The sequence below is a fragment of the Phycodurus eques genome, chromosome 4 (genome assembly GCF_024500275.1).
Source record: "Phycodurus eques isolate BA_2022a chromosome 4, UOR_Pequ_1.1, whole genome shotgun sequence".
NCBI classification, from domain to species: Eukaryota; Metazoa; Chordata; class Actinopteri; order Syngnathiformes; family Syngnathidae; genus Phycodurus; species Phycodurus eques.
In genome coordinates this window covers 568,255-590,147 of record NC_084528.1, presented here as the reverse complement: position 1 = coordinate 590,147, position 21,893 = coordinate 568,255, and the positions used below count along the sequence as shown (strand labels likewise).

The 21,893-nt window shown below is 45.1% G+C and overlaps 1 protein-coding gene across 2 annotated transcripts in view; it reads right to left on the bottom strand.

Moving 5' to 3' along the window:
- The window catches only part of ascc3 (activating signal cointegrator 1 complex subunit 3), a 175,459-nt gene that overhangs the window by 9,722 nt on the left and 143,844 nt on the right, over nucleotides 1–21,893 (bottom strand). For both annotated transcript variants that reach the window (XM_061673583.1, XM_061673584.1), the window contains exons 35-38: nucleotides 19,077–19,188; nucleotides 18,869–19,003; nucleotides 11,898–12,122; nucleotides 1,973–2,124 (exon numbers count right to left, since the gene is read on the bottom strand). In XM_061673583.1, the coding sequence (XP_061529567.1) occupies nucleotides 1,973–2,124; nucleotides 11,898–12,122; nucleotides 18,869–19,003; nucleotides 19,077–19,188 (624 nt within the window). The remainder of the gene's footprint in view (nucleotides 1–1,972; nucleotides 2,125–11,897; nucleotides 12,123–18,868; nucleotides 19,004–19,076; nucleotides 19,189–21,893) is intronic.

Sequence of the window (21,893 nt, the reverse complement as noted above, 5' to 3'; positions counted from 1 at the left end):
CCTCTCTTCACCCGAGTGTCCAAGACATGTGGCCGCAAGACCGATGACACGACCACAAAGTCGATCATCGAACTGCGACCTAGGGTGTCCTGGTGCCAAGTGCACATGTGGACACCCTTATGCTTGAACATGGTCTTCGTTATGGACAATCCATGACGAGCACAGAAGTCCAATAACAGAACACCGCTCGGGTTCTGATCGGGGGGGGGCCGTTCCTCCCATTCACCCCCTTCCAGGTCTCACTGTCATTGCCCACGTGAGCATTGAAGTCCCCCAACAGAACAATGGAGTCCCCAGCGGGGGCGCTCTCCAGCACCCCCTCCAAGGACTCCAAAAAGGGTGGGTACTCTGAACTGCTATTTGGTGCATAGGCACAAACAACAGTCAGGACCCGTCCCCCCACCCGAAGGCGGAGGGAGGCTACCCTCTCGTCCACCGGGGTGAACCCCAACGTACAGGCGCCGAGCCGGGGGGCAATAAGTATACCCACACCTGCTCGGCGCCTCTCACCGTGGGCAACTCCAGAGTGGAAGAGAGTCCAACCCCTCTCGAGAGGACTGGTACCAGAGCCCAAGCTGTGTGTGGAGGCGAGTCCGACTATATCTAGTCGGAACTTCTCGACCTCACACACCAGCTCGGGCTCCTTCCCTGCCAGAGAGGTGACATTCCACGTCCCTAGAGCCAGCTTCTGTAGCCGGGGATCGGATCGCCAAGGTCCCCGCCTTCGGCCACCGCCCAGCTCACACTGCACCCGACCCCTATGGCCCCTCCCACAGGTGGTGAGCCCATGGGAAGGGGGACCCACGTTACCCTTTCGGGCAGTGCCCGGCCGGGCCCCATGGGTGCAGGCCCGGCCACCAGGCGCTCGCCTTCGAGCCCCACCACCAGGACTGGCTCCAGTGGGGGGCCCCGGTGACCCGCGTCCGGGCAAGGGAAAACGAAGTCCATTGGTTGTCGTCATCATTAGGGGTCTTTGAGCCGTGCTTTGTCTGGTCCCTTACCTAGGACCTGTTTGTCATGGGTGACCCTGCCAGGGGCATAAAGCCCCAGACAACTTTGCTCCTAGGATCACTGGGACACACAAACCACTCCACCACGACAAGGTGACGGCTCAAGGAGGGGATGGTGACTCATAATATACACAAAACACATTCCTGTCTGCATTTCCGATCCTTAGCAAAATATAATGCCTTGTCTCCTGCACCACCCTTTTACAAAGTTTTGTGAAATGGTTTTTATTTTTTGTGTGTAATCCTGCTACATGTGTTGTACTATTTAAGACATAAAACAATACATGCCTGATGTGAAAGGTGGTACATTAATTATAAAAACAAGGCATGTGCCATACTGGCCCTGGGCCATTGGGCCACCATTGATGTCAGGCCCTGCGTAATGTTATTACCATTACAGAACCACAATTTTCTTTGGTATTATTGGTGGATGTGCTGTTTGTGGTGAAGAGGAAGGAAAACTCAACATAAATGTCCTTGTTCTTAATCAGACAACTGCAGTATTTCTGAAATCCACTACCAGACACACTATAACAATGGGTAAGGACTACTTTAGGCAACCGTAGTTTTCAGGTAGTTTTGGGCAAGTCTTAAGTTGTTTGAGCGATTTATGGGGGAAAAAAAGCAGAAATATGAATTAATGACGGTTTAACAACTATAATTTGTGCATGTTAATTTTTTGGCCAAAAATGTGTCCAGAAGGTGCACAATGCACAAACAGGGTAAAGAATACATAAGAGTAAAAAGGATTTGAAAAAATGGCACGATAAAAACACTTTATGTAAGATGTCATGCCACAACATAGCCAGAATGATCGCCAAATGATAAAAATATACATAAATCCCAGAGGAGGACACAAGAGTTAACAAAAAAGCTGTTCTTAAAACTGCAAGTCGATGAGGCCTTGGTTGGAAGAAGAGCAAGGATGGTCTGAATAGTAACATGATTAATCTAATGCTTACCTGACCAGGTAGAGGTCCTGTTGCTCCAAATGTGGCAGGGTCAGTATTGAAGAATCATGCAGCCAGCGGCCTTGGACAATCATCTGCACCAGGTTGCAGATGCTTAAAGCCGTAACAAGCCAGCCCTCATTGGCTGCTACATCAAGTAAGGCCTGAGTAGACAGGACAGGAGAGCGTCATATAATATAGAGAGCTGCCAACCGATATAAATTGACTTCCAGAACAATTGGTCTGAATTTCCATATATTTAAAACGATGTCAAGAACATTACTGGAGGAGGTGGAACGGTGGACGACTGGGTAGCACATCTGCCTCACAGTTCTGAGGACCGGGGTTCAAATACCGGCCCTGCCTGTGTGGAGTATGCATGTTCTCCCCCTCTCTTTCTCCGGGCACTCCGGCTTCCTCCCACATCCCAAAAACACGCATGGTAGGTTAATTGCCAACTCTAAATTGGCCGTAGGTGTGAATGTGAGTATAAATGGTTGTTTGTTTATGTATGCCCTGCGATTGGCTGGCGACCAGTTCAGGGTGTACCCCGCCTCTCGCCCGAAGATAGCTGGGATAGGCTCCGGCACGCCCGTGACCCAAGTGAGGATAAGTAGTACAGGAAATGGATGGACGGACATTACTAGAAGACAGTTATTGTTGTATATCTTGTAATAGAATGAAAATAATTCTGCACACTGTCCAATTGCACAACAGCATTGTGGGAATGAAAAGTCACCAGGAGCGGGAACTACGACAGGAAAGTCACTTGGAGTGTACAGGAGTGGAAACCATCCACTCCTGGTGACTTTTAAGGTATTAATAAAAACGGAGCAGGATTCACTGGGTGTAAAAAGGATGGGAGTGGGTTTCTGTAAAATATTGGCTCAGGATTGGGGAATTTCTTTTCAACACTCAATCGGGATTGCGAGGGAATGGGATCAATCTCTCTGGGATTGGGAGGGGGCGGGAGTCAAAATCCACTCCCGTGTCATCCTCTAATCCAGAACAATCATTGTTACAACGGGTAAGAAGTTAGCGTTCAGTGATTTCTGTAACAAAATATGGACTGTAACATTTGACAGGCTCTAACATAGCCATCCATCCATTCTCTGAACCGCTTATCCTCACGAGGGTTGCGGGTGTGCTGTTGCCTATCACAGCTGAGTTTGGACAAGAGGCAGGGTAGACCCGTGAACAGGTCGGCATGCCATTTGCAGGGCACATACAATATAAACAACCATTCACACTCACATTTACATCTTTGAACAATTTTAGTCTTCAATGCGCTACATGCGGAACGTCATGTGACCAACGCGGAACATGGAATAGCTGACTTCCTGTGTATGTAGGCCTGTCAAGATAATTACTACATCGACTTATCGGTCGATAAATACAATGAACACAATAGTTTTTACGGACTCGATAAATTATCATTGTTCTGGCGGAGCCGGCGTGCGGATCGCACAATGTGCCGACAGAGTTGGATGGCTGTGTAATTCTCCACTAACACCAGCGGACCAGTACACTCTTGCGGGTGTTGGCTCCGTCCAATACTCCACAGCCTCACAAATCTCACGATACATGGCCCCAGTCATTCTTTCCTTTACACGGATCAGTCGTCCTGGTCCCTTTGCGGAAGAACAGCCCCAAAGCATGATGTTTCCACCCCATGCCTCACGGTAGGTATGGTGTTCTTTGGATGCAACTCAGCATTCTTTCTCCTCCAAACACGGCAAGTTGAGTTTTCACCAAAAAGTTCTATTTTGGTTTCATCTGATCATATGACATTCTCTAGCAAACTTCAGACAGGCCTGGACATGTACTGGCTTAAGCAGGGGGACACGTCTGGCACTGCAGGATTTGAGTGCCTGGCGGCGTAGTGTTACTGATGGTACCCCTTGTGACGTTGGTCCCAGCTCTCTGCAGGTCATTTCACTCGGCCCCCCCCCCCCATGTGGTTCTGGGATTTTTGCTCACCGTTCTTGTGATCATTTTGACGCCACGGGGTGAGATTTTACGTGGAGCGAGCCCCAGATCGAGGGAGATTATCAGTGGTTTTGTATGTCTTCCATTATCTAATGATTGTTCCCACAGTTGATTTCTTCACACCAAGCTGCTTACCTATTGTAGATTCAGTCTTCCCAGCCTGGTGCAGGTCTACAATTTTATTTCTGGTGACCTTTGACAGCTCTTGGGTCTTGGCCATAGTGGAGTTTGGAGTGTGAATGTTTGAGGTTGTGGACAAGTGTCTTTTATACCGATGAGTTCAAAGAGGTGCCATTAACACGGGTAACGAGTGGAGGACAGAGGAGCCTCTTAAAGAGAAGTTACAGGACCGTGAGAGACAGAAATCTTGCTTGTTTGTAGGTGAACAAATACTTATTTTCCACCATCATATGCTAATAAATTCTTTAAAAATCAGACAATATGATTTTCTGGATTGAATTTTTCTCATTTTGTCTCTCATGGGAGAGGTATACCTATGATGAAAATCACAGGCTTCTCTCATCTTTTTAAGTGAGAGAACTTGCACAATTGGTGGCTGACTAAATACGTTTTTGCCCCACTGTACATATTGACGCTGGCCCGCTTGGGTGGGCCAATACACATTGCTAAGTCACCGAACATTTTCGACCGCCAAAAATTGCCCAAAACTGCATTTTCAGTGTCGGTCTGAAATTCTTTTATCACTGACACATCCCGTCCAAGACAGGATGTAGTGATGACGCAAGGAGAAACTGACGACTGGCACCGCCTGACTGGATAAAGGGACACAAATTCGCGTTAACATCAAGAAAATAGTCGAGGCTAACGAAGCTAACACCATTAGCCTCGTACGTTAAAGATTCATACAAGCGGCAGCGGGACCACAGAATGTCAGTGAGGAAGAAGAGCAGTGACCCAAAGTGAAGGTTCATCACCAGATGATTACTCTATGTCCAATAATGTACGGACAAAAACTGTGTGCTAATGAGGACATTATTCATCAAAAAAGTAAGGCAACATACACCGGCCAACACTTGTCAGACTTGTAGCACAATACGGCATACGGCGTGTGTGAATCAGAAATAGAAAAACTTGGTTATTTATCTCTGTGATGTAAATCAACAAAAATGTCTTCACATGGAAATGGTCAAAGGCGGTAAAACGTTTGGAGAACGCTGCCTTTATATTTTGAATTATTTGTCTATGTACCGATACTTATTTATTTCAACGATAGCTCCTTCTCCTCTCATTTTCAAGAGGGTCCTTTCAACACATACAGATAATCACCAATATAAAAAAATACTAATTAAAGATAAATCAAAATCATAGGCTCCAGCACGCCCGCGACCCTAGTGAGGATCAGCGTTTCGGAAAATGAAGGAATTAATACAGACAGACACACACACAAAGATAAATCAAAATCATAACGCACACACACAAAATGCTCCCCTAAATTTAGCCTCCCACCAACCAGCCAATATTTTACAATATGCATGTACGTACCGTAATTTCTCGTGAATTATACGCGCTCGAGTATAATGCACACCCCCAAAATTGACCCCCAAAAAAATCAGGAAAACCTTTCTTCCGATGTATAGTGCGCACCCATGACTTTCTATTCATTGGTATATTGATATACAATATGTTAGTGGTGTGGCTGGCACGGTGGGCGACTGGTTAGAGAGTCAGCCTCACAGTTCTGAGGACCCGGGTTCAATCCCCGGTCCCGCCTGTGTGGAGTTTGCATGTCCTCCCCGTGCCTGCGTGGGTTTTCTCCGGGCACTCCGGTTTCCTCCCACATCCCAAAAACATGCATTAATTGGAGACTCTAAATTGCCCGTAGGTGTGAATGTGAGTGCAAATGGTTGTTTGTTTGTATGTGCCCTGCGATTGGCTGGCAACCAGTTCAGGGTGTACCCCGCCTCCTGCCCGATGACAGCTAGGATGGGCTCCAGCACGCCCGCGACCCTAGTGAGGAGAAGCGGCTCAGAAAATGGATGGATGGATGTTAGTGGTGTCAGATGCGGGAGGAGCAGTGTGGTTTTCGTCCTGGCCGTGGAAAAGTGGACCAGCTCTAGCGGGGTCCTCGAGGGTGCATGGGAGTTCGCCCAACCAGTCTACATGTGTTTTGTGGACTTGGAGAAGGCATTCGACCGTGTCCCTCGGGGCCTCCTGTGGGGGGTGCTTCGGGATTATGGGGTACCGAACCCACTGATGCGGGCTGTTCGGTCCCTGTATGGCCAGAGTCAGAGTTCGGTCCGCATATCCGGCAGTAAGTCGGACTCGTTTCCGGTGAGGGTTCGACTCCGCCAAGGCTGCCCCCTGTCACCGATTCTGTTCATAACTTTTATGGACAGAATTTAAAGGCGCAGCCGAGGCGTAGAGGGGGTCCAGTTTTGTGGCCTCAGTATTGCATCTCTGCTTTTTGCAGATGATGTGGTTCTGTTGGCTTCATCAGGCTGTGATCTCAAACTCTCACTGGAGCAGTTCGCAGCCGAGTGTAAAGCGGCTGGGATGAGAATCAGCAGCTCCAAATCTGAGACCATGGTCCATTCCCACGTCATCCAGAAAAGGGTGACGTGGGAATGAGGTTGGGAATGAGATCCTGCCCCAAGTAAAGGAGTTCAAGTATATCGGGGTCTTGTTCACGATTGAGAGAAGAATGGAACGGGAGATCAACAGGTGGATCGCTGCAGTGATGCAGAGTTTGTATCAGTCCGTCGTGGTAAAGAAGGAGCGAAGCTCTCAATTTACCGGTCGATCTATGTTCCTACCCCCACCTATGGTCACGAGCTGTGGGTCGTGACCGCAAGAAGAAAATCCCGGATACAAGCGGCCAAAATTAGTTTCCTCTGCAGGGTGTCCGATCTCTCCCTTAGAGATAGGGTGAGAAGCTCGGTCAGCCGGGAGGATCTCAAAGTAGGGCCGCTGCTCCTCCACATCGATAGGAGCCAAATGAGGTGGCTGGGGCATCTGATTCAGATGCGTCCCGGACGCCTCCCTGGTGAGGTGTTCCGGGCATGTCCCACCGGGAGGAGACCTCGGGGACAACTGAGGACACGCTGGAGAGACTACGTCTTTCAGCTGGTCTGGAAACGCCTCGGGATCCCCCTGGAAGAGCTGGATGAAGTGGCTGGGGAGAGGGAAGTCTGGGCGTCCCTGCTAAAGCAAGTGCCCCCGCGACCCGACCTTGGATAAGCGGTAGAAAATGGATAGATGGATGTTAGTGGTGATCCCCTCCTAATTTGTTTTTGTCATCAAGTTTTTCTATCCATTAATATATTGATATACAATATGTTAGTAGGGATCCCCTCCTAAATTGTTTTTTGAATTAAGTTGAATCAGTATTATTATCAATACTATGATTTATGTGTTCTTTAGCAATGTATGTTTTACTTTGGCGGACCGTAGTGTTTAGTTTTAACACTGCAGCTTGGGGAGGTATTTTCTATAGCTCACGTAACCATTGGCCCGAAAGGGAGCTTGCAAAACGAACTGAAAGCTCGACAAGTAATGTGCCCAGATAACACGTTCACTCTTGGTGCAAGATCCATCCATCCATCCATTTTCTACACCGCTTATCCTCACTCGGATCACCGGTCTGCTGGAGCTAACTGGCCAGGAGGTGGGGTACACCCTAAACTGGTTGCCAGTCAATCGCAGGGCACATATAAACAAACAACCATTCGCACTCACATTCACACCTATGGCCAATTTAGAGTCTTCTAGTAACCTACCATGCATGTTTTTGGGATGTGGGAAGAAACCGGAGTGCCCGGAGAAAACCCACGCAAGCACGGGGAGAACATGCAAACTCCACACCGGCGGGGCCAGGGATTGAACCCCAGTCCTCTGAACTGTGAGGGAGACGCTCTAACCAGTCGACCACCGTGCAGCCGCATGAGAAATTGCAGTATATATTAATATACAACATACAAAGTGCGCGCAAAAAAATGAATGGTATCACCTTTAAGACATAGCTACTGTACTTCACACAGTGATGCTGGTAACGCATTACAAAGTAACAAAGTTATAAGCATTACTCCAAAATACCACCATTTTGAGTAAAGAGCAAAGTAACACGTTACTTTTCCCGGGAAAGTAATTAGACTTCAGTTCCTTCTTCAGACCAACAATCGAGACTTCTACTCTCACCAAATACTAATTTGTAGCTGGTGATTCAAACAAAGACCAGTCCAGGTGTGCAGAAGCATTTAACCAAGACTGCTCTTTACTTCGACAAATAGAAGAAAGCGATTGGGAAGTGATTGTTTATTGCACAATGCACATAAAAGTGCAAAGAAATGCACGATTTCACTATTTTTGTCATTTTCCTGAGTAAAAAGTGTATTTGATTGTTGTTACTGTTTTATTTACACATTAAGAATACAGTTGTACTGGTGTGTTAAACGTGCAATGCATTATGGGTTAATTATTCATACCGAAGTGCGCAGTCATAAATCGGTCATGCAGGGTAAGGACTGACTCACTGAAGGACTTACACAATACTTAGCTTAAATATTTACAATGAAAAGCGAGAGCTTTCAACTTTCGGACTGTGAGCTGGTTTAACGCTGCACGGCTGATGTCACGTCCAGACTTTCCCAGCAGACCCTCACAATACGTTTGGGCCTGCCAGGTCATACCGGCTTCTTCCCCCACCATCGGAGCCAACTCACCACCAGGTGGTGATCAGTTGACAGCTCCGCCCCTCTCTTCACCCGAGTGTCCAAGACCGATGACACGACCAAAAAGTCGATCATCGAACGGCGACCTAGGCTCTCCTGGTTCCAAGTGCATGTGTGGACACCCTTATGCTTGAACATGGTGTTCGTTATGGACAATCCAATGGTGAGCACAGAAGTCCAATAACAGAACACCACCCACATGAGCATTGACGTCCCCCAACAGAACGATGGAGTCCCCAGCGGGAGCGCTCTCCAGCACCCCCTCTAAGGACTCAAAGAAGGGTGGGTACTCTGAACTGCTGTTTGGTGCATAAGCACAAATAACAGTCAGGACCCGTCCCCCCACCCAAAGGTGGAGGGAGGCTACACTCCAACCCCCACCTGCTCTATGCCTCTCACCGTGGGCAACTCCAGAGTGGAAAAGAGTCCAACTCCTCTCAAGAGGACTGGTACCAGAGCCCAATCCGTGTGTAGAGGCGATGATGAGCCACACAATGAAGTTATGGGAAAGAGTACTGGAGGCTAGACTCAGGACAGAAGTGAGTACTTGCGAGCAACAGAGGAACTATGCAGTAAAGTTCGAAAAACAGTTTAGCGCTAACGACTCTAAATCAGTCTGGCATGCATTCCAATCGCTGACAAATTACAAGCGACGATCCCCCCAAGCTGAGAACAATAGCACACTAGCCAACGACTTGAACATCTTCTACTGCAGATTTGAAAAGGAGACTTTCACACCCCATACCCACCCAGCCGCACCACCGACCACAATCACACCTCTGACTTCTGCGTTAACCATCCGCGAACAGGATGTGAGACGCATCTTCAAACAACAAAAGATTAACAAAGCAGCAGGCTCAGACCATGTGTCCCCATCCTGCCTCAAAGTCTGCGTGGACCAGCTCGCTCAAGTCCTCACACAGATCTTCAATAGAGCTCTGGAACTATGCGAAGTACCACATGTTTCAAACGCTCCACCATCATTCCAGTCCCCAAGAAACCTGCAATCTCAGGTCTAAATGACTACAGGCCTGTCGCCTTGACATCTGCGGTCATGAAGTCCTTTGAACGTCTCGTGCTGGACCACCTCAAGAGTGTCACAGGTCTCCTGCTGGACCACCTGCAGTTTGCCTCCCGAGCGAACAGTTTTGCGGATGATGCAGTCAACATGGGACTGCACTTCATCCTAGAACACCTCGACAGTGCCGGGACCTACACGAGGATCCTGTTCGTGGACTTCAGCTCAGCGTTCAACACCATCATCCCTGAACTCCTTTCCTCCAAGTTTCTCCAGCTCAGCGTCTGCCATCTGCCAGTGGATTTGAAGCTTCCTGACGGGCAGGACACAGCAGGTGAAGCTGGGGGAGACCAGCTCATCCACACGCAGCATCAGCACTGAGGCGCCCCAAGGTTGTGTCCTCTCTCCGCTGCTCTTCTCTCTCGACACGAACGACTGCACCTCAACGCACCCGGCTGTCAAACTCCTGAAGTTTGCAGATGACACCACTGTCATCGGCCTCATCAAGGACGGTGACCAGTCTGCATATCGACAGAAAGCGGAGCGGCTGGAGCTGCGGAGTGGCCGACACAACCTGGAGCTGAACACGCTCAAGACTGTAGAGATGATCGTGGACTTCAGGAGGCATCCTTCGCCACAGCTGCCTCTCACGCTGTCCAGCTGCCTTGTGTCAACTGTCGAGACCTTCAAGTTCCTGGGAATTACAAGTCTCTCAGGACCTGAAGTGGGCGATCAACATCAACTCCGTCCTCAAAAAGGCCCAGCAGAGGATGTACTTCCTGCGGCTTCTGAGAAAGCACGGCCTGCCACAGGAGCTGCTGAGGCAGTTCTACACAGCGGTCATCGAATCAGTCCTGTGTTCTTCCATCACAGTCTGGTTTGGTGCTGCTACAAAAAAGGACAAACTCCGACTGCAACGGACAATGGAAGCTGCTGAAAGGATTGTCGGTACCCCCCTACCCACCATTGAGGACTTGCACGCTGCCAGAACTAAGACAAGGGCGTGCAAAATCCTCTCGGACCCTCCACATCTCGGTCACCAGCTCTTCCAGCTCTTTCCCTCAGGTAGGCGCTACCGATCAATGCAAATGAGAACTAGCAGACACTCCAACAGCTTCTTCCTTCTTGCAATCAACTTCTTAAACACCTAACCTACAATTCCATTGCAACATGCTGGCAATTTTTTTGTCTTGAGTTTGTTGTCACATTTCTGTCGGGCCAATTATATATTACTTGTGCACTCACTGTAGTAGTCTCGTCACGCTGCACTATTTGCATATCTGTTGTTGACCAATAGTGGCCACTCGTGCCAGAGTAGCATCTGCTCCATTTGCACACTGACTGAGGAGTATCTGCAACATTTGCACAATCAACATTGTCCCAGATGATCGGACTACTCGCTTGAAGTCTCAGCACCCTTTGCACAATGGTCATTGCACCGGACTATTGTTATATTAGTCATTCGAACTGCCCTAAGTGCTAGAGGACTCTGCATCTTTTTGCACAATTGTAAAAAAAAAAAAAAAAAATTGTACCGGCATTACCAGATAACTAGCAACCCTTTATTGTTCAGTGACTGTTTTTCTCAATGTCTTTATGTCTCAAAAGTGTTCTCTGTGAATTGACTGTCTGTTGTCGTACTCGAGCGGCTCCAATTACCGGAGACAAATTCCTTGTGTGCTTTTAGGAACTATTTGGCAAATAATGATGATTCTGCATATCAATATATTGCTAAGAAAAGCACATAACTCTTGCTTCTATTATACCATCTTTGTGAAGCATAATGTTCTGCAATGACAGTACGCAAAACAAAATTACAAAGTAAACTGGACATAACACACTTTGGGTTGCATTGTTTCTCATTACTCCAAGATGGGACCGGCTCGTTGGAGAGAAACAAGCACAGGACACCCACTAAATATAACAACAAGCACAAGACACTCACTAACTATAACAACTACATTCAACATGGCGGTGAGCTGTATTTTTAATCATTTGTTTTAAATTGTTTCTATGATGGTCCGTCCAAATATAGTTTGAAGTGAAACCTGTATGTGGGTCAGAATATTTGGGACGGCTGCCCTTCGGGGACAAAAAAGTGAATACTTATCCTGTTATGTACCATTATTGACATATATAATGTTTTTCTTTTGAAAGTGGGAGTCATCATACATTGTGTGATTCTGACAAGAACTAAGTAAGTTACTATTTTATACTGGACATAAGACTTACAACAACATACCTGACAGATTCGGATGGCATTGTCCAGAACAGTCTTGGTATCAGTTGAGTAGTCGCTGCATGGTAACTGGGCATGGCTGAAGTGAGCCTGAAGCAGTAAGTGGGTCTTTGTGTGGGCACTGTCATAGGAGTGGGGGTTGACCTTCAGGGGGAGCTGTTGAGCCAGCTGGCTGTTGAGTTGGTCTTCATTGTGTCTCACAGGGAGCTCTGCATACTCTTCTGCATCCTGTGTCAAACAAAGATCAAACATGCAGTCTTTTTTTTTTTGTTTTTACTTAAGCAACCTTTATCTATTCCTACTTGGAGAACACCATGACATGACAGAATCTTTGGTGTATTTCTACTAATCCCAAAAGCCTACATTAAATGCTGGGAATTGCTGGAACATCCATCCATCCATTTTCTTTACCGCTTTTCCTGACTAGGGTCGCGGGTTGCCGGAGCCTATCCCAGCTGTCTTCGGGCGGGAGGCGGGGTACACCCTGAACCGGTCACCAGCCAATCACAGAGCACATACAAACAAACAACCATTCGGACTCACATTCACACCTATGGGCAATTTAGAGTCTTCGATCAACCTAACACGCATGTTTTTGGGATGCGGGAGGAAACCGGAGTGCCCGGAGAAAACCCACGCAAGCACAGGGAGAACATGCAAACTCCGCACAGGCGGGGCCGGGATTTGAACCCCAGTCCCCAGAACTGTGAGGCGGATGTGCTCACCAGTCGTCCACCGTGCCTTGCTGGAACATATTGGTTAAAAATAATTAGGGAAATTCACGGCAAAACACACAAAGACAGCAGAAAATACTTTTCGCTCACTAGTTAATGCTCAAGATTCCTTTGTGCCGATGCTACAGTGACCTGGAAGTGCAAAACAATATAACAAATTGTTAAACACTTTTACATTTCAGAAAACAAACACAAAAAGCAGAAACACTTTTACAAAAGACGAAACAAATTACAAAAGACGAAACACCCGGAAAGGGAACGTCCCGTTTCACAGACATTCTTGGAAATCCCACGCCCTTTCTCTGAAAGACCCGCCCCGCTGCAACACGATTGGCTCCTGCAGATGTAACGAGCTGTCCATCACAACTGTCATTAAAAAAATGGTTAGGTTTAGGACTACTGGTTGGGGTTAAGGCAGTTTAGGATGTGTTAAGGATAGGATTATGGTGGCTAAGGCTGGCGCACACCGAGCGCCGCCACTAAACCCGACTGAACTACGGCGCAGTTTGCGTGGTTTGGCAACTGTTTCCTTGAGCGGCCGATTGGTCGGCCGGTGGTTTTGTCGCAATGCAAAATTCTCCGTTGCAGTTTACTTTCCATCAAAATGCACAGAAGCTTTCCCCTAGGGTGAAAATACATTTCCGGTTTTGCGCGTTGCCTCGGCTCAAGCCTTATAAATAGTACGTAAAGCATCAAATGTTGTTTAACATCAATGCTAAACTATGTTCATAATGTATAATGTGCCTGTCGATGAAAAAGCATAGCTTGTGATCAGAATGTATGCAAGGTAGATCCCTCGCTCGAAAAGAATGGAGCCGGCAGCTTCCTCGCAAATAGTGTTTTGGCTTGTGTTCATTTTTTTTCTGAAATGTAAAAGTGCTCCACAAATTGTTATATTGTTTTGTACTTCCCGGCCACCATGCTCATGTGTTTTGTTTCGTTTCTAGTAGTCTTGTTCGAAAGATGCACAGACGCACACACCTTCACGAGTTCCAGTTTAACTTTGGCTAATACAGTTACATCAACAGGGTGTGCAGGAAGCATTTGTCTTTGCACTCCCCATCCCCCACTGCCAGCGCTGTTAATGCACCATCAATCACTAGCCAAAGCCAGAGTCTCAAAAGCAAGGATCCCAGTCAAGGGTGGTGTTGTGAGTGAGTGATAAGAAAGGGAATCATCAATGAATTACTTTATTTTCAGTGTTTGTGTGTCTGTATATGGATGATCTGGGAAAATAAAAGACCATTAAACATTGGTAAGCAAGCGACATAAGGAGCAACTCTAGATTACCCCACATTCGGAAAAATGGGACTGCAGCACGGTGGACGACTGGTTATCGCCTCTGCCTCACAGTTCTGAGGACCGGGGTTCAATCCCCGGCCTCGCCCGTGTGTAGTTTGCATGTTCTCCCCGTGCCTGCGTGGGTTTTCTCCCACACCCCAAAAACATGCGTGGTAGGTTGATTGAAGACTCTAAATTGATTTGCACAATATTAAAAGGGGCCTATTTGCCAAAGCATCCTTCACTTGTGTTTGGGATGCAATAGTTTCTAGGATGCCTCAGTAAACGTAAATATGAATTCAAATCGTCCACGCGTTCCTGAGTTTGATGTTTTTATGGCGAGAGGCCTGAAATCAGGTCATTTGAATTTCTCGAGCTTATCGAGCTTACGTCACGAGCGAAGGTCTCCTCCTTCTCCTTCTGCTCTGAGCCAGCGCTGGACACATAAAACCACATCAAAAGTGGGTCTTCTACACGGAGGGAACCAATCAGCGGAAAGGGGGCGGTCTTAACCAAATATGGACAGATCGGCTACAAAACTGGGTCAAACAGAAGTAGCTGTCAGAGGGGGCTTTTCTGGACACTCGTATGACAAAACCACAATGTTTTTTTTAAATGAAATGTACTACTTTATACTAAGTCCATGTTAGAGAGTCAATCTATGGAGGTCTAAATAGCCAAAGTATGGGACCTCAAACAAGTTGACCTCTACTTACATTTGTATAGGAAAACAAATTTTACTCGCAAATTTGTTGTTTGATGCAGCTTATCCTCCCCAAGGATCACACTATAATCAATCAAAAATGTTATAATCGCAGGACAATTACAAGTACAATAAGGTGCTTGAAGAAGAAAAACAACTGTCTAATCACGAGGGAGCTTCTGCTGAGGTGCAATGTGTGTGTGGTTCATTCGTGACCAGACTGCAGCAATTACAGAGAAGACAGTAAGTGCTGTGTCAGAAACAAACAGAAAGGAAAGTGAGTGGAGCAGCAGATTGACGAGCTGCACGACTGTGGTGTAGTTTGTAGGCGAGAGCGGGTAGGGGAAATGGGGGTTGGTCGCATTAGGCCCTGTTCACACAAAATAACTTTGATTTCTTTTTCGTCCTACTGTTTTAGGAAATGTCCCTTTTCCACACGAAAATATTTCGAGGAGCCATTATGTCTTTTCTCCCCACAATTTATGAACGTTCCTTGGTGTCTAAATGAAAGGTCGATGACATGTTTAGATCCAAATATTAAAGGACACCTAACATGTTTTGGGAGGGTGTTTCTGTTAGAGCCAACGCAGAGTGCGGATTTTCTTCCAAGAAGACCTAGGGCGGAACTAAGAGGCTACGTGTTTTCAAGCAACCCAGAGTCTGAAGAAAAAACGTTTCCCCTTCAAGACAGTCAAAGTGTTTTGGATTGTAATTTCACTCCTTCAGCACCAAGCCGCCAAAATACACTTAGTGTGTGGAACCGTATACGTGCCAAACACAAATAACGCTACCCCCATTTGAACAATTTAGCTGAACATCTGAGTATGTGTCGGCCATCAGAAACTAATGCCAAGAATTTTTTTTGCTGATGCTAATCAGAATCAGAATCAGAATCATCTTTATTTGCCAAGTATGTCCAAAACACACAAGGAATTTGTCTCCGGTAGTTGGAGCCGCTCTAGTACAACAGCCAGTCAATTTACAGAACACTTTGGGGACATAAAGACATTGACAAAAAACAATTGTGCAAAAAGATGCAGAGTCCTCTAGCACTTAGAGCAGTTCGAACGACCAATATTGCAATAGTCCGGCGCAATGACCACCGTGCAAAGGGCGCCGAGACTTCAAGGAGTGGATGCGGTTTAAAGTGACGAGTAGTGCAATCATCTGGGACAATGTCGGTTGTGCAAATGTTACAGATACTCCTCAATCAGTGTGCAAATGGAGCAGATGCTACTCTGGCATGAGTGGCCAGTATATGCAAATAGTGCAGCATGGCGAGACAACTACAGTGAGTGCACAAGTAATAAATAAGTAATAAATAATAGTAATCTGTGCAAACACTGCAGCTCTGCTTAACCTTTCACTTTGACATGATATTGCTTCCCTGTAATAGATAATAGATAATGAATAGTGGTACAGTTTTTCATTTTGTAATGATGGGCAACAGTGTTCAAATATTTAGTGGAATTGACTTTGGCCATCACAATGCAATGAGAACATTGTATGGAAAAGACAAACAAAATGTCTCGTTACTTCTTGTTAATGTATTTGGGTTACAGGTGGATGGCAATCACTTTGCATGTCCTACATTTCTAAAGACGTAGAGAACTTGTAAAAACCGTGACAAGGCGTTAGCAGTCTTGCACACCCGAGTTTAGTTTGCTTTCGAGATGCACTCGTAAATGGAGCTAGGAGCATACACTGCGATCCAAATCATGATGCAAATGATATATTTTTTTTTATCGTTCGAAATAGTTTAAATACAAATGAAATTCGGCATAATTTTCAAGTCATCAAGTGTCAGAATACAATTCAGATGTCTTTGAACAAACCTCCCAATGATGATAGTATTTTTTTTCCAATAAAAGTTCCCAATTATTACGTGCGACATAGTTTCAAAACATTGGATAGGTTTCATTCATTCATTCATCTTCCGTTCCGCTTCTCCTCACTATGGTCGCGGGCGTGCTGAAGCCCATCCCAGCCATCCTCGTGCGAGAGGCAGGGTACACCCTGAACTGGTCGCCAGCCAATCGCAGGGCACATATAAACAAACAATCATTCGCACTCACATTCACACCTATGGGCAATTTAGAGTCTTCATTTGCACCATTAGGAGGTCATTGACTGAAATCAAAAGCTATTTCAATCAAAAACATAAGTTACATTATGAAATAGGATCCCTTTATTTGATAGCAGCTTTACAATTCTTATATACATTAAACTTGTGAGTTTTTGGAGTTTCTGCATTGTCATGCTTTAAGATGATTTTGGTAATAAAAGCGCAATTCTTCTTTCGATACCATGGAAGAAAATGGGTAGTTAGAAAGTCCACATAATTTTCAGGTCATTTTCACCCCTTCGGGGACCCTGAAGGGGCCAAAAAGCTCTCTCCTCGGTGTGTTTCAAGCCAAATACATGACTCCACCAGTCTGCAACCTCCTTGCTGACGTTGCAGCCTTATTGGGACATGTTGACCTTCCACCAACCATCTGGACCATCTAGCCTTGCATGGCACTCAACAGTGGACAATCTCATGCTGTAAATTATACTTCTGCATAATTTGCTGCTATGGGCATAAAAGGACAGAAAGTCATGTTGTGGTTCCAGTCCTCCCCTGACCGCAACCCTACTAAGAACCTTTGGCACATCCTCAAGCAAAAGATCGTTGAGGGTGGGAGGCAGTTCACATCCGGGTGCTATTGTGACATCTTGCAAAGCATTCAAGCAGAAACTCTGCAAAAACATGCACACATTGTATTTGACCGGAGAACACGCCAGGGGAAATCAGCTTGTCTGCCGCTTTAAGGTCCCTGAAGGTGTGAAAATGACCTCGGAAAAGTATGTGGACTGACTGACTGACCACTTTCTTCCATGGTACCTGAAAGAACAGTGAACAAAATCCTCCTCAAGCATGAAAATGCACCCTCTCAAAGAAATTCAAGCAGAAACTCTCCAAGAACAAAAGTTTAATGGATGTAAGAATTGTGACGCTGCTATCAAACAATGTCAAAATATAATGTGACCTGTTATGTTTTTGATTGAAATAGCTTTTGAGTACAGTAATTATTCCCTCCGAATGCTGCAAATACAACAAATGACTATTTTCAGTTCTTTGAAACCTGTCTAATGTCTTGAAACTCTGCTGTGTGTAATAATTTGGAACAGTGAATTTCAAAAAAATCCCATCATTGGGAGGTTTGTTACAAAAGTGAATTATATTCTGAGGGTTGATGACTTAAAAATGGCGCTGATTCGTTTGTATGAACTATTTAGGAAAATTAGGGAAAATATTTATTTGCAACATAGAATGCAGTGTATAGCTGACGTTAGCGACCAAGATGCTAACCACAGTGATAAAAGAGAATATTCTATGTGGCATCACTGTGTAAAAGAGGAAAACAAAACATCGCCCGCGACCCTAGTGCGGATAAGCGACACAGAAGATGGATGGATGGATGGATGGTACAGGTATGCCATGGTTAGGTCCATACCTCGGTTTTTGGGCCACAGTTCAGGACAATTTCAGTACGTGCTTGGTGCATAAAGACAACCTTTTCTCCCTCTTAAAATGAACTATTTTGCTTGTCAGAAAAAAAAACCCAGCATTTTATAGCATGCTAAATAATTGATTTCAAGTTGAAGTTATTTAAACAACTCTTTCAAATGGCAAATTGCCTCCTATTGGTTAACTAATTGTATACACGTGGCAACACAGAAGTCATATGCATAACACATTGAAACATGCAAAACTATAAACAAAACAAAAAACTCCATTGTGTAACAACTTAGTTTTAGTGTGCGTTAGATTCATCTTTCCAGCACCCCCCTATGTAGGCATGACCAATCGACCCACGCTTAATCTAGCTGTTGCACTCACAGCATGACATCGGTCAAGCGTTTTAATTAAGTGACCAAATCACAAATCTGGAGCCATAAATGCTCCCAATGTATGGTGTAGCCAGACATGTTTCAAGTAATACTTGCACACAGTAAAATGTCTGTAAACTGCTTTCAGTCCCTTGTCGTGGTATTCAGTGCTGAAACTGAAATTAATCCATACCGGGGGTTTGAATGAATTTATTTTCTCTCGTGTTTTTACGTTTCACTGTGTCCGTGAGCTTCACTTTGAAGCAACTGTCAGCAGGTGAATCCGGCACGCAAACCCACAGCGTCAATGCAGACGGTAAAAATGGACAGACAAACAAACAAAGATCTCGGCTATGCACTGGATTTCACATGTGAATACTCACTGTCAAAATGGAAAGAATCTCGTGGATGGGAAGTTCAGCTCTCAGTCTTTCTTTAAACAAGCGGATGGTCTGGTGCTTCAGGTAGTAATATGATGCAATGCGACCATAACTCAAAGGTTCAATCGTCCGGTCATCCTTGAGCATCAGAGAAATTGCGTAAGTCAAACAGAAAATGCACACAATGGTATTACTCAACAAAAGCAGACACCTCTTTTATTTCAATGCAGTAGGAGCACTGCAAGTCCCGTAGGCTCCTTTCCACCAGGCCGGAGAGATACTTGTTAATGGAATCATGACTGATGTTTTCCAAGCTGTAGTAACTGAGCACAGACAAAGAAAGTCCTATAAGACAATTTCTATTCGTCCCACAACTGGGAAATATTTTTTGATAAACTGTCTGTCTTGTGCTTTAAAATCCTGTTCCCATGTATGAAACTTTGAAATTAGAGGCATTCGAAGGACGAGTAAGGAAGAGAACCCTTAGATGTGTGAAGGGGAATTTTGCTCAGCAAAAAGTCTGATACTACTATCTGGGCATTATAAAACAACTATACTGGAAACAAGTCTGTATACACTTTACAGAAGAAAATAGCCATCTGAAAGGAAAATGAACAGTCTTCCCAGAAAATGACTCCCAGATTACACTATCAAACAGTGTCCTAAATAGGTTCCATACTTGCAAAGAGTTACCATATGAGGCTTAGCCAAAGCATATTTGAAGACAATTTTCACTAGGTCACGATTGTGCTCAATGCGTCAAATGAAAGAGAAAATAATACGATACTTTATTAAAAGCCAGTAGGTAGTAAACAAGGAATTGTAAAAAAAATAAAATAATAATAATAATAATAAAATAAGTAAAACAAGTTGTAGAATAGCTCTTTTCTTTTAAGGTTATTCTCAAAACCTGATCACTTTAATCTTAAGTAGTGAAGTCTTGACCCTTGTGCCCTTCGCAAATGTAATACTCTTTGGACACCTTTTGCAACATGAAAAACACACCAACAAACTCCAATAGAATTATCATCATATGTCTATTTCAGTTGTAATTTTGAGCAAGTCTGAAATTTATTTTGAGTTGTGAAAAAAGCCCTCATACATAACACTATATTGCCAAAAGTATTCGCTCACCTGCCTTGAATTTAAGTGCCATCCCAGTCTTAATCCATAGGGTTAAATATGACATCGGTCCACCCTCTGCAATTATACAGTGGGACAAAAAAGCATGTAGGCAGCCAACAATTGTGCAAGTTCTCCCACTTTAAAAAAAAGATGAGAGAGGCCTGTAATTTTCATCATAGGTACATCTCACCTATGACAGACAAAATGAGAAAAAAAAATCCTGAGGAGCACATCGTCTGATTTTTAAAGAATGTATTCACAAATTACGGTGGAAAATAAGTATTTGGTCACCTACAAACAAGCAAGGTTTCTGGTTCTCACATACCTGTAAATTCTTCTTTAAGAGGCTGTGTGTACCTGTATCAATGGTACCGTTTTAAACTCATTATCAGTACAAAAGACACCTGTCCACAACCTCAAACAGTCACACTCCAAACTCCACTATCGGCAAGACCAAAGAGTTGTCAAAGGACACCAGAAACTAAATTGTCGACCTGCACCAGGCTGGGAAGACAGAATCTTCAATAGGTAAGCAGCTTGGTGTGAAGAAATCAACTGTGGGAGCAATTATTAGAAAATGGAAGACATACACGACCACTGATAATCTCCCTCGATCTGGGGCTCCACACATGATCTCACCCTGTGGGGTCAAAATGATCACAAGAACAGCGAGCAAAAATCCCAGAACCACCTAGTGAAAGACCTGCAGAGAGCTGGTACCAAAGTAACAAAGGCTACAATCAATAACACACTACACCGCCAGGGACTCAAATCCTGCAGTGTCAGACTTGTCCCCCTGCTTAAGCCAGTACATGTCCAAGCACACCTGAAGTTTGCTAGAGAGCATTTGGATGATCCAGAAGAGGATTGGGAGAATGTCATATGGTCAGATGAAACCAAAATAGAACTTTTTGGTAAAAACTCAACGTCGTGTTTGGAGGAAAAAGAATGCTGAGTTGCATCCAAAGAACACCATACCTACTGTGAAAAATGGGGGTGGAAATATCTTGCTTTGGGGTTGTTTTTCTGCAAAGGGACCAGGACGACTGATCCGTGTAAAGGAAAGAACGAATGGGGCCATGTATCGTGAGATTTTTAGTGAAAACCTCCTTCCATCAGCAAGGGCACTGAAGATGAAATGTGGCTGAGTCTTTCAGCATGACAATGATCCCAAACACACCGTCCGGGCAACGAAGAAGTGGGTTCGTAAGAAGCATTTCAAGGTCCTGGTGTGGCCTAGCCAGTCTCCGGAGCTTAACCCCGGTCTGTGTTGCCCAGCGACAGCCCCAAAACATCACTGCTATAGAGGAGATGGGCCAAAATACCAGCAACTGTGTGTGAAAACCTTGAAGACGTACAGGAACGTTTGACCTCTGTCATTGCCAACAAAGGGTATATATCAAAGTATTGAGATGAACTTTTGTTATTGACCAAACACTTATTTTCCACCATAATTTGCTAATAAATTCTTTAAATATCAATGTGATTTTCTGGATTTTTTTTTTCTCATTTTGTCTCTCGTAGGTGAGGTATACCCATGATGAAAATGACAGGCCTCTCTCATCTTTTTAAGTGTGAGAATGTACACAGTTGGTGGCTGACTAAATACTTTTTTGCCCCACTGTAACATCTTGAACTCTTCTGGAAAGGCTTTCCACAAGGTATAGGAGTGTATGGGAATGTATGACCATTTTTCCAGAAGCGCATTTGTGAGGTTACAGTGAGAAGGCCTTGCTCTCAGTCTCATGTTTGAGGTCAGGATTGTGCAGGCCAGTCAAGTTCATCCACATCAAACTCTCTCAACTGTGTCTTTATGAACTTTGAGTTGTGCACCGATGCACAGTCATGTTGGAACAAAAAGGGACCATCACCAAACTGTTCCGACAAAGTTTGAAATGTCCAA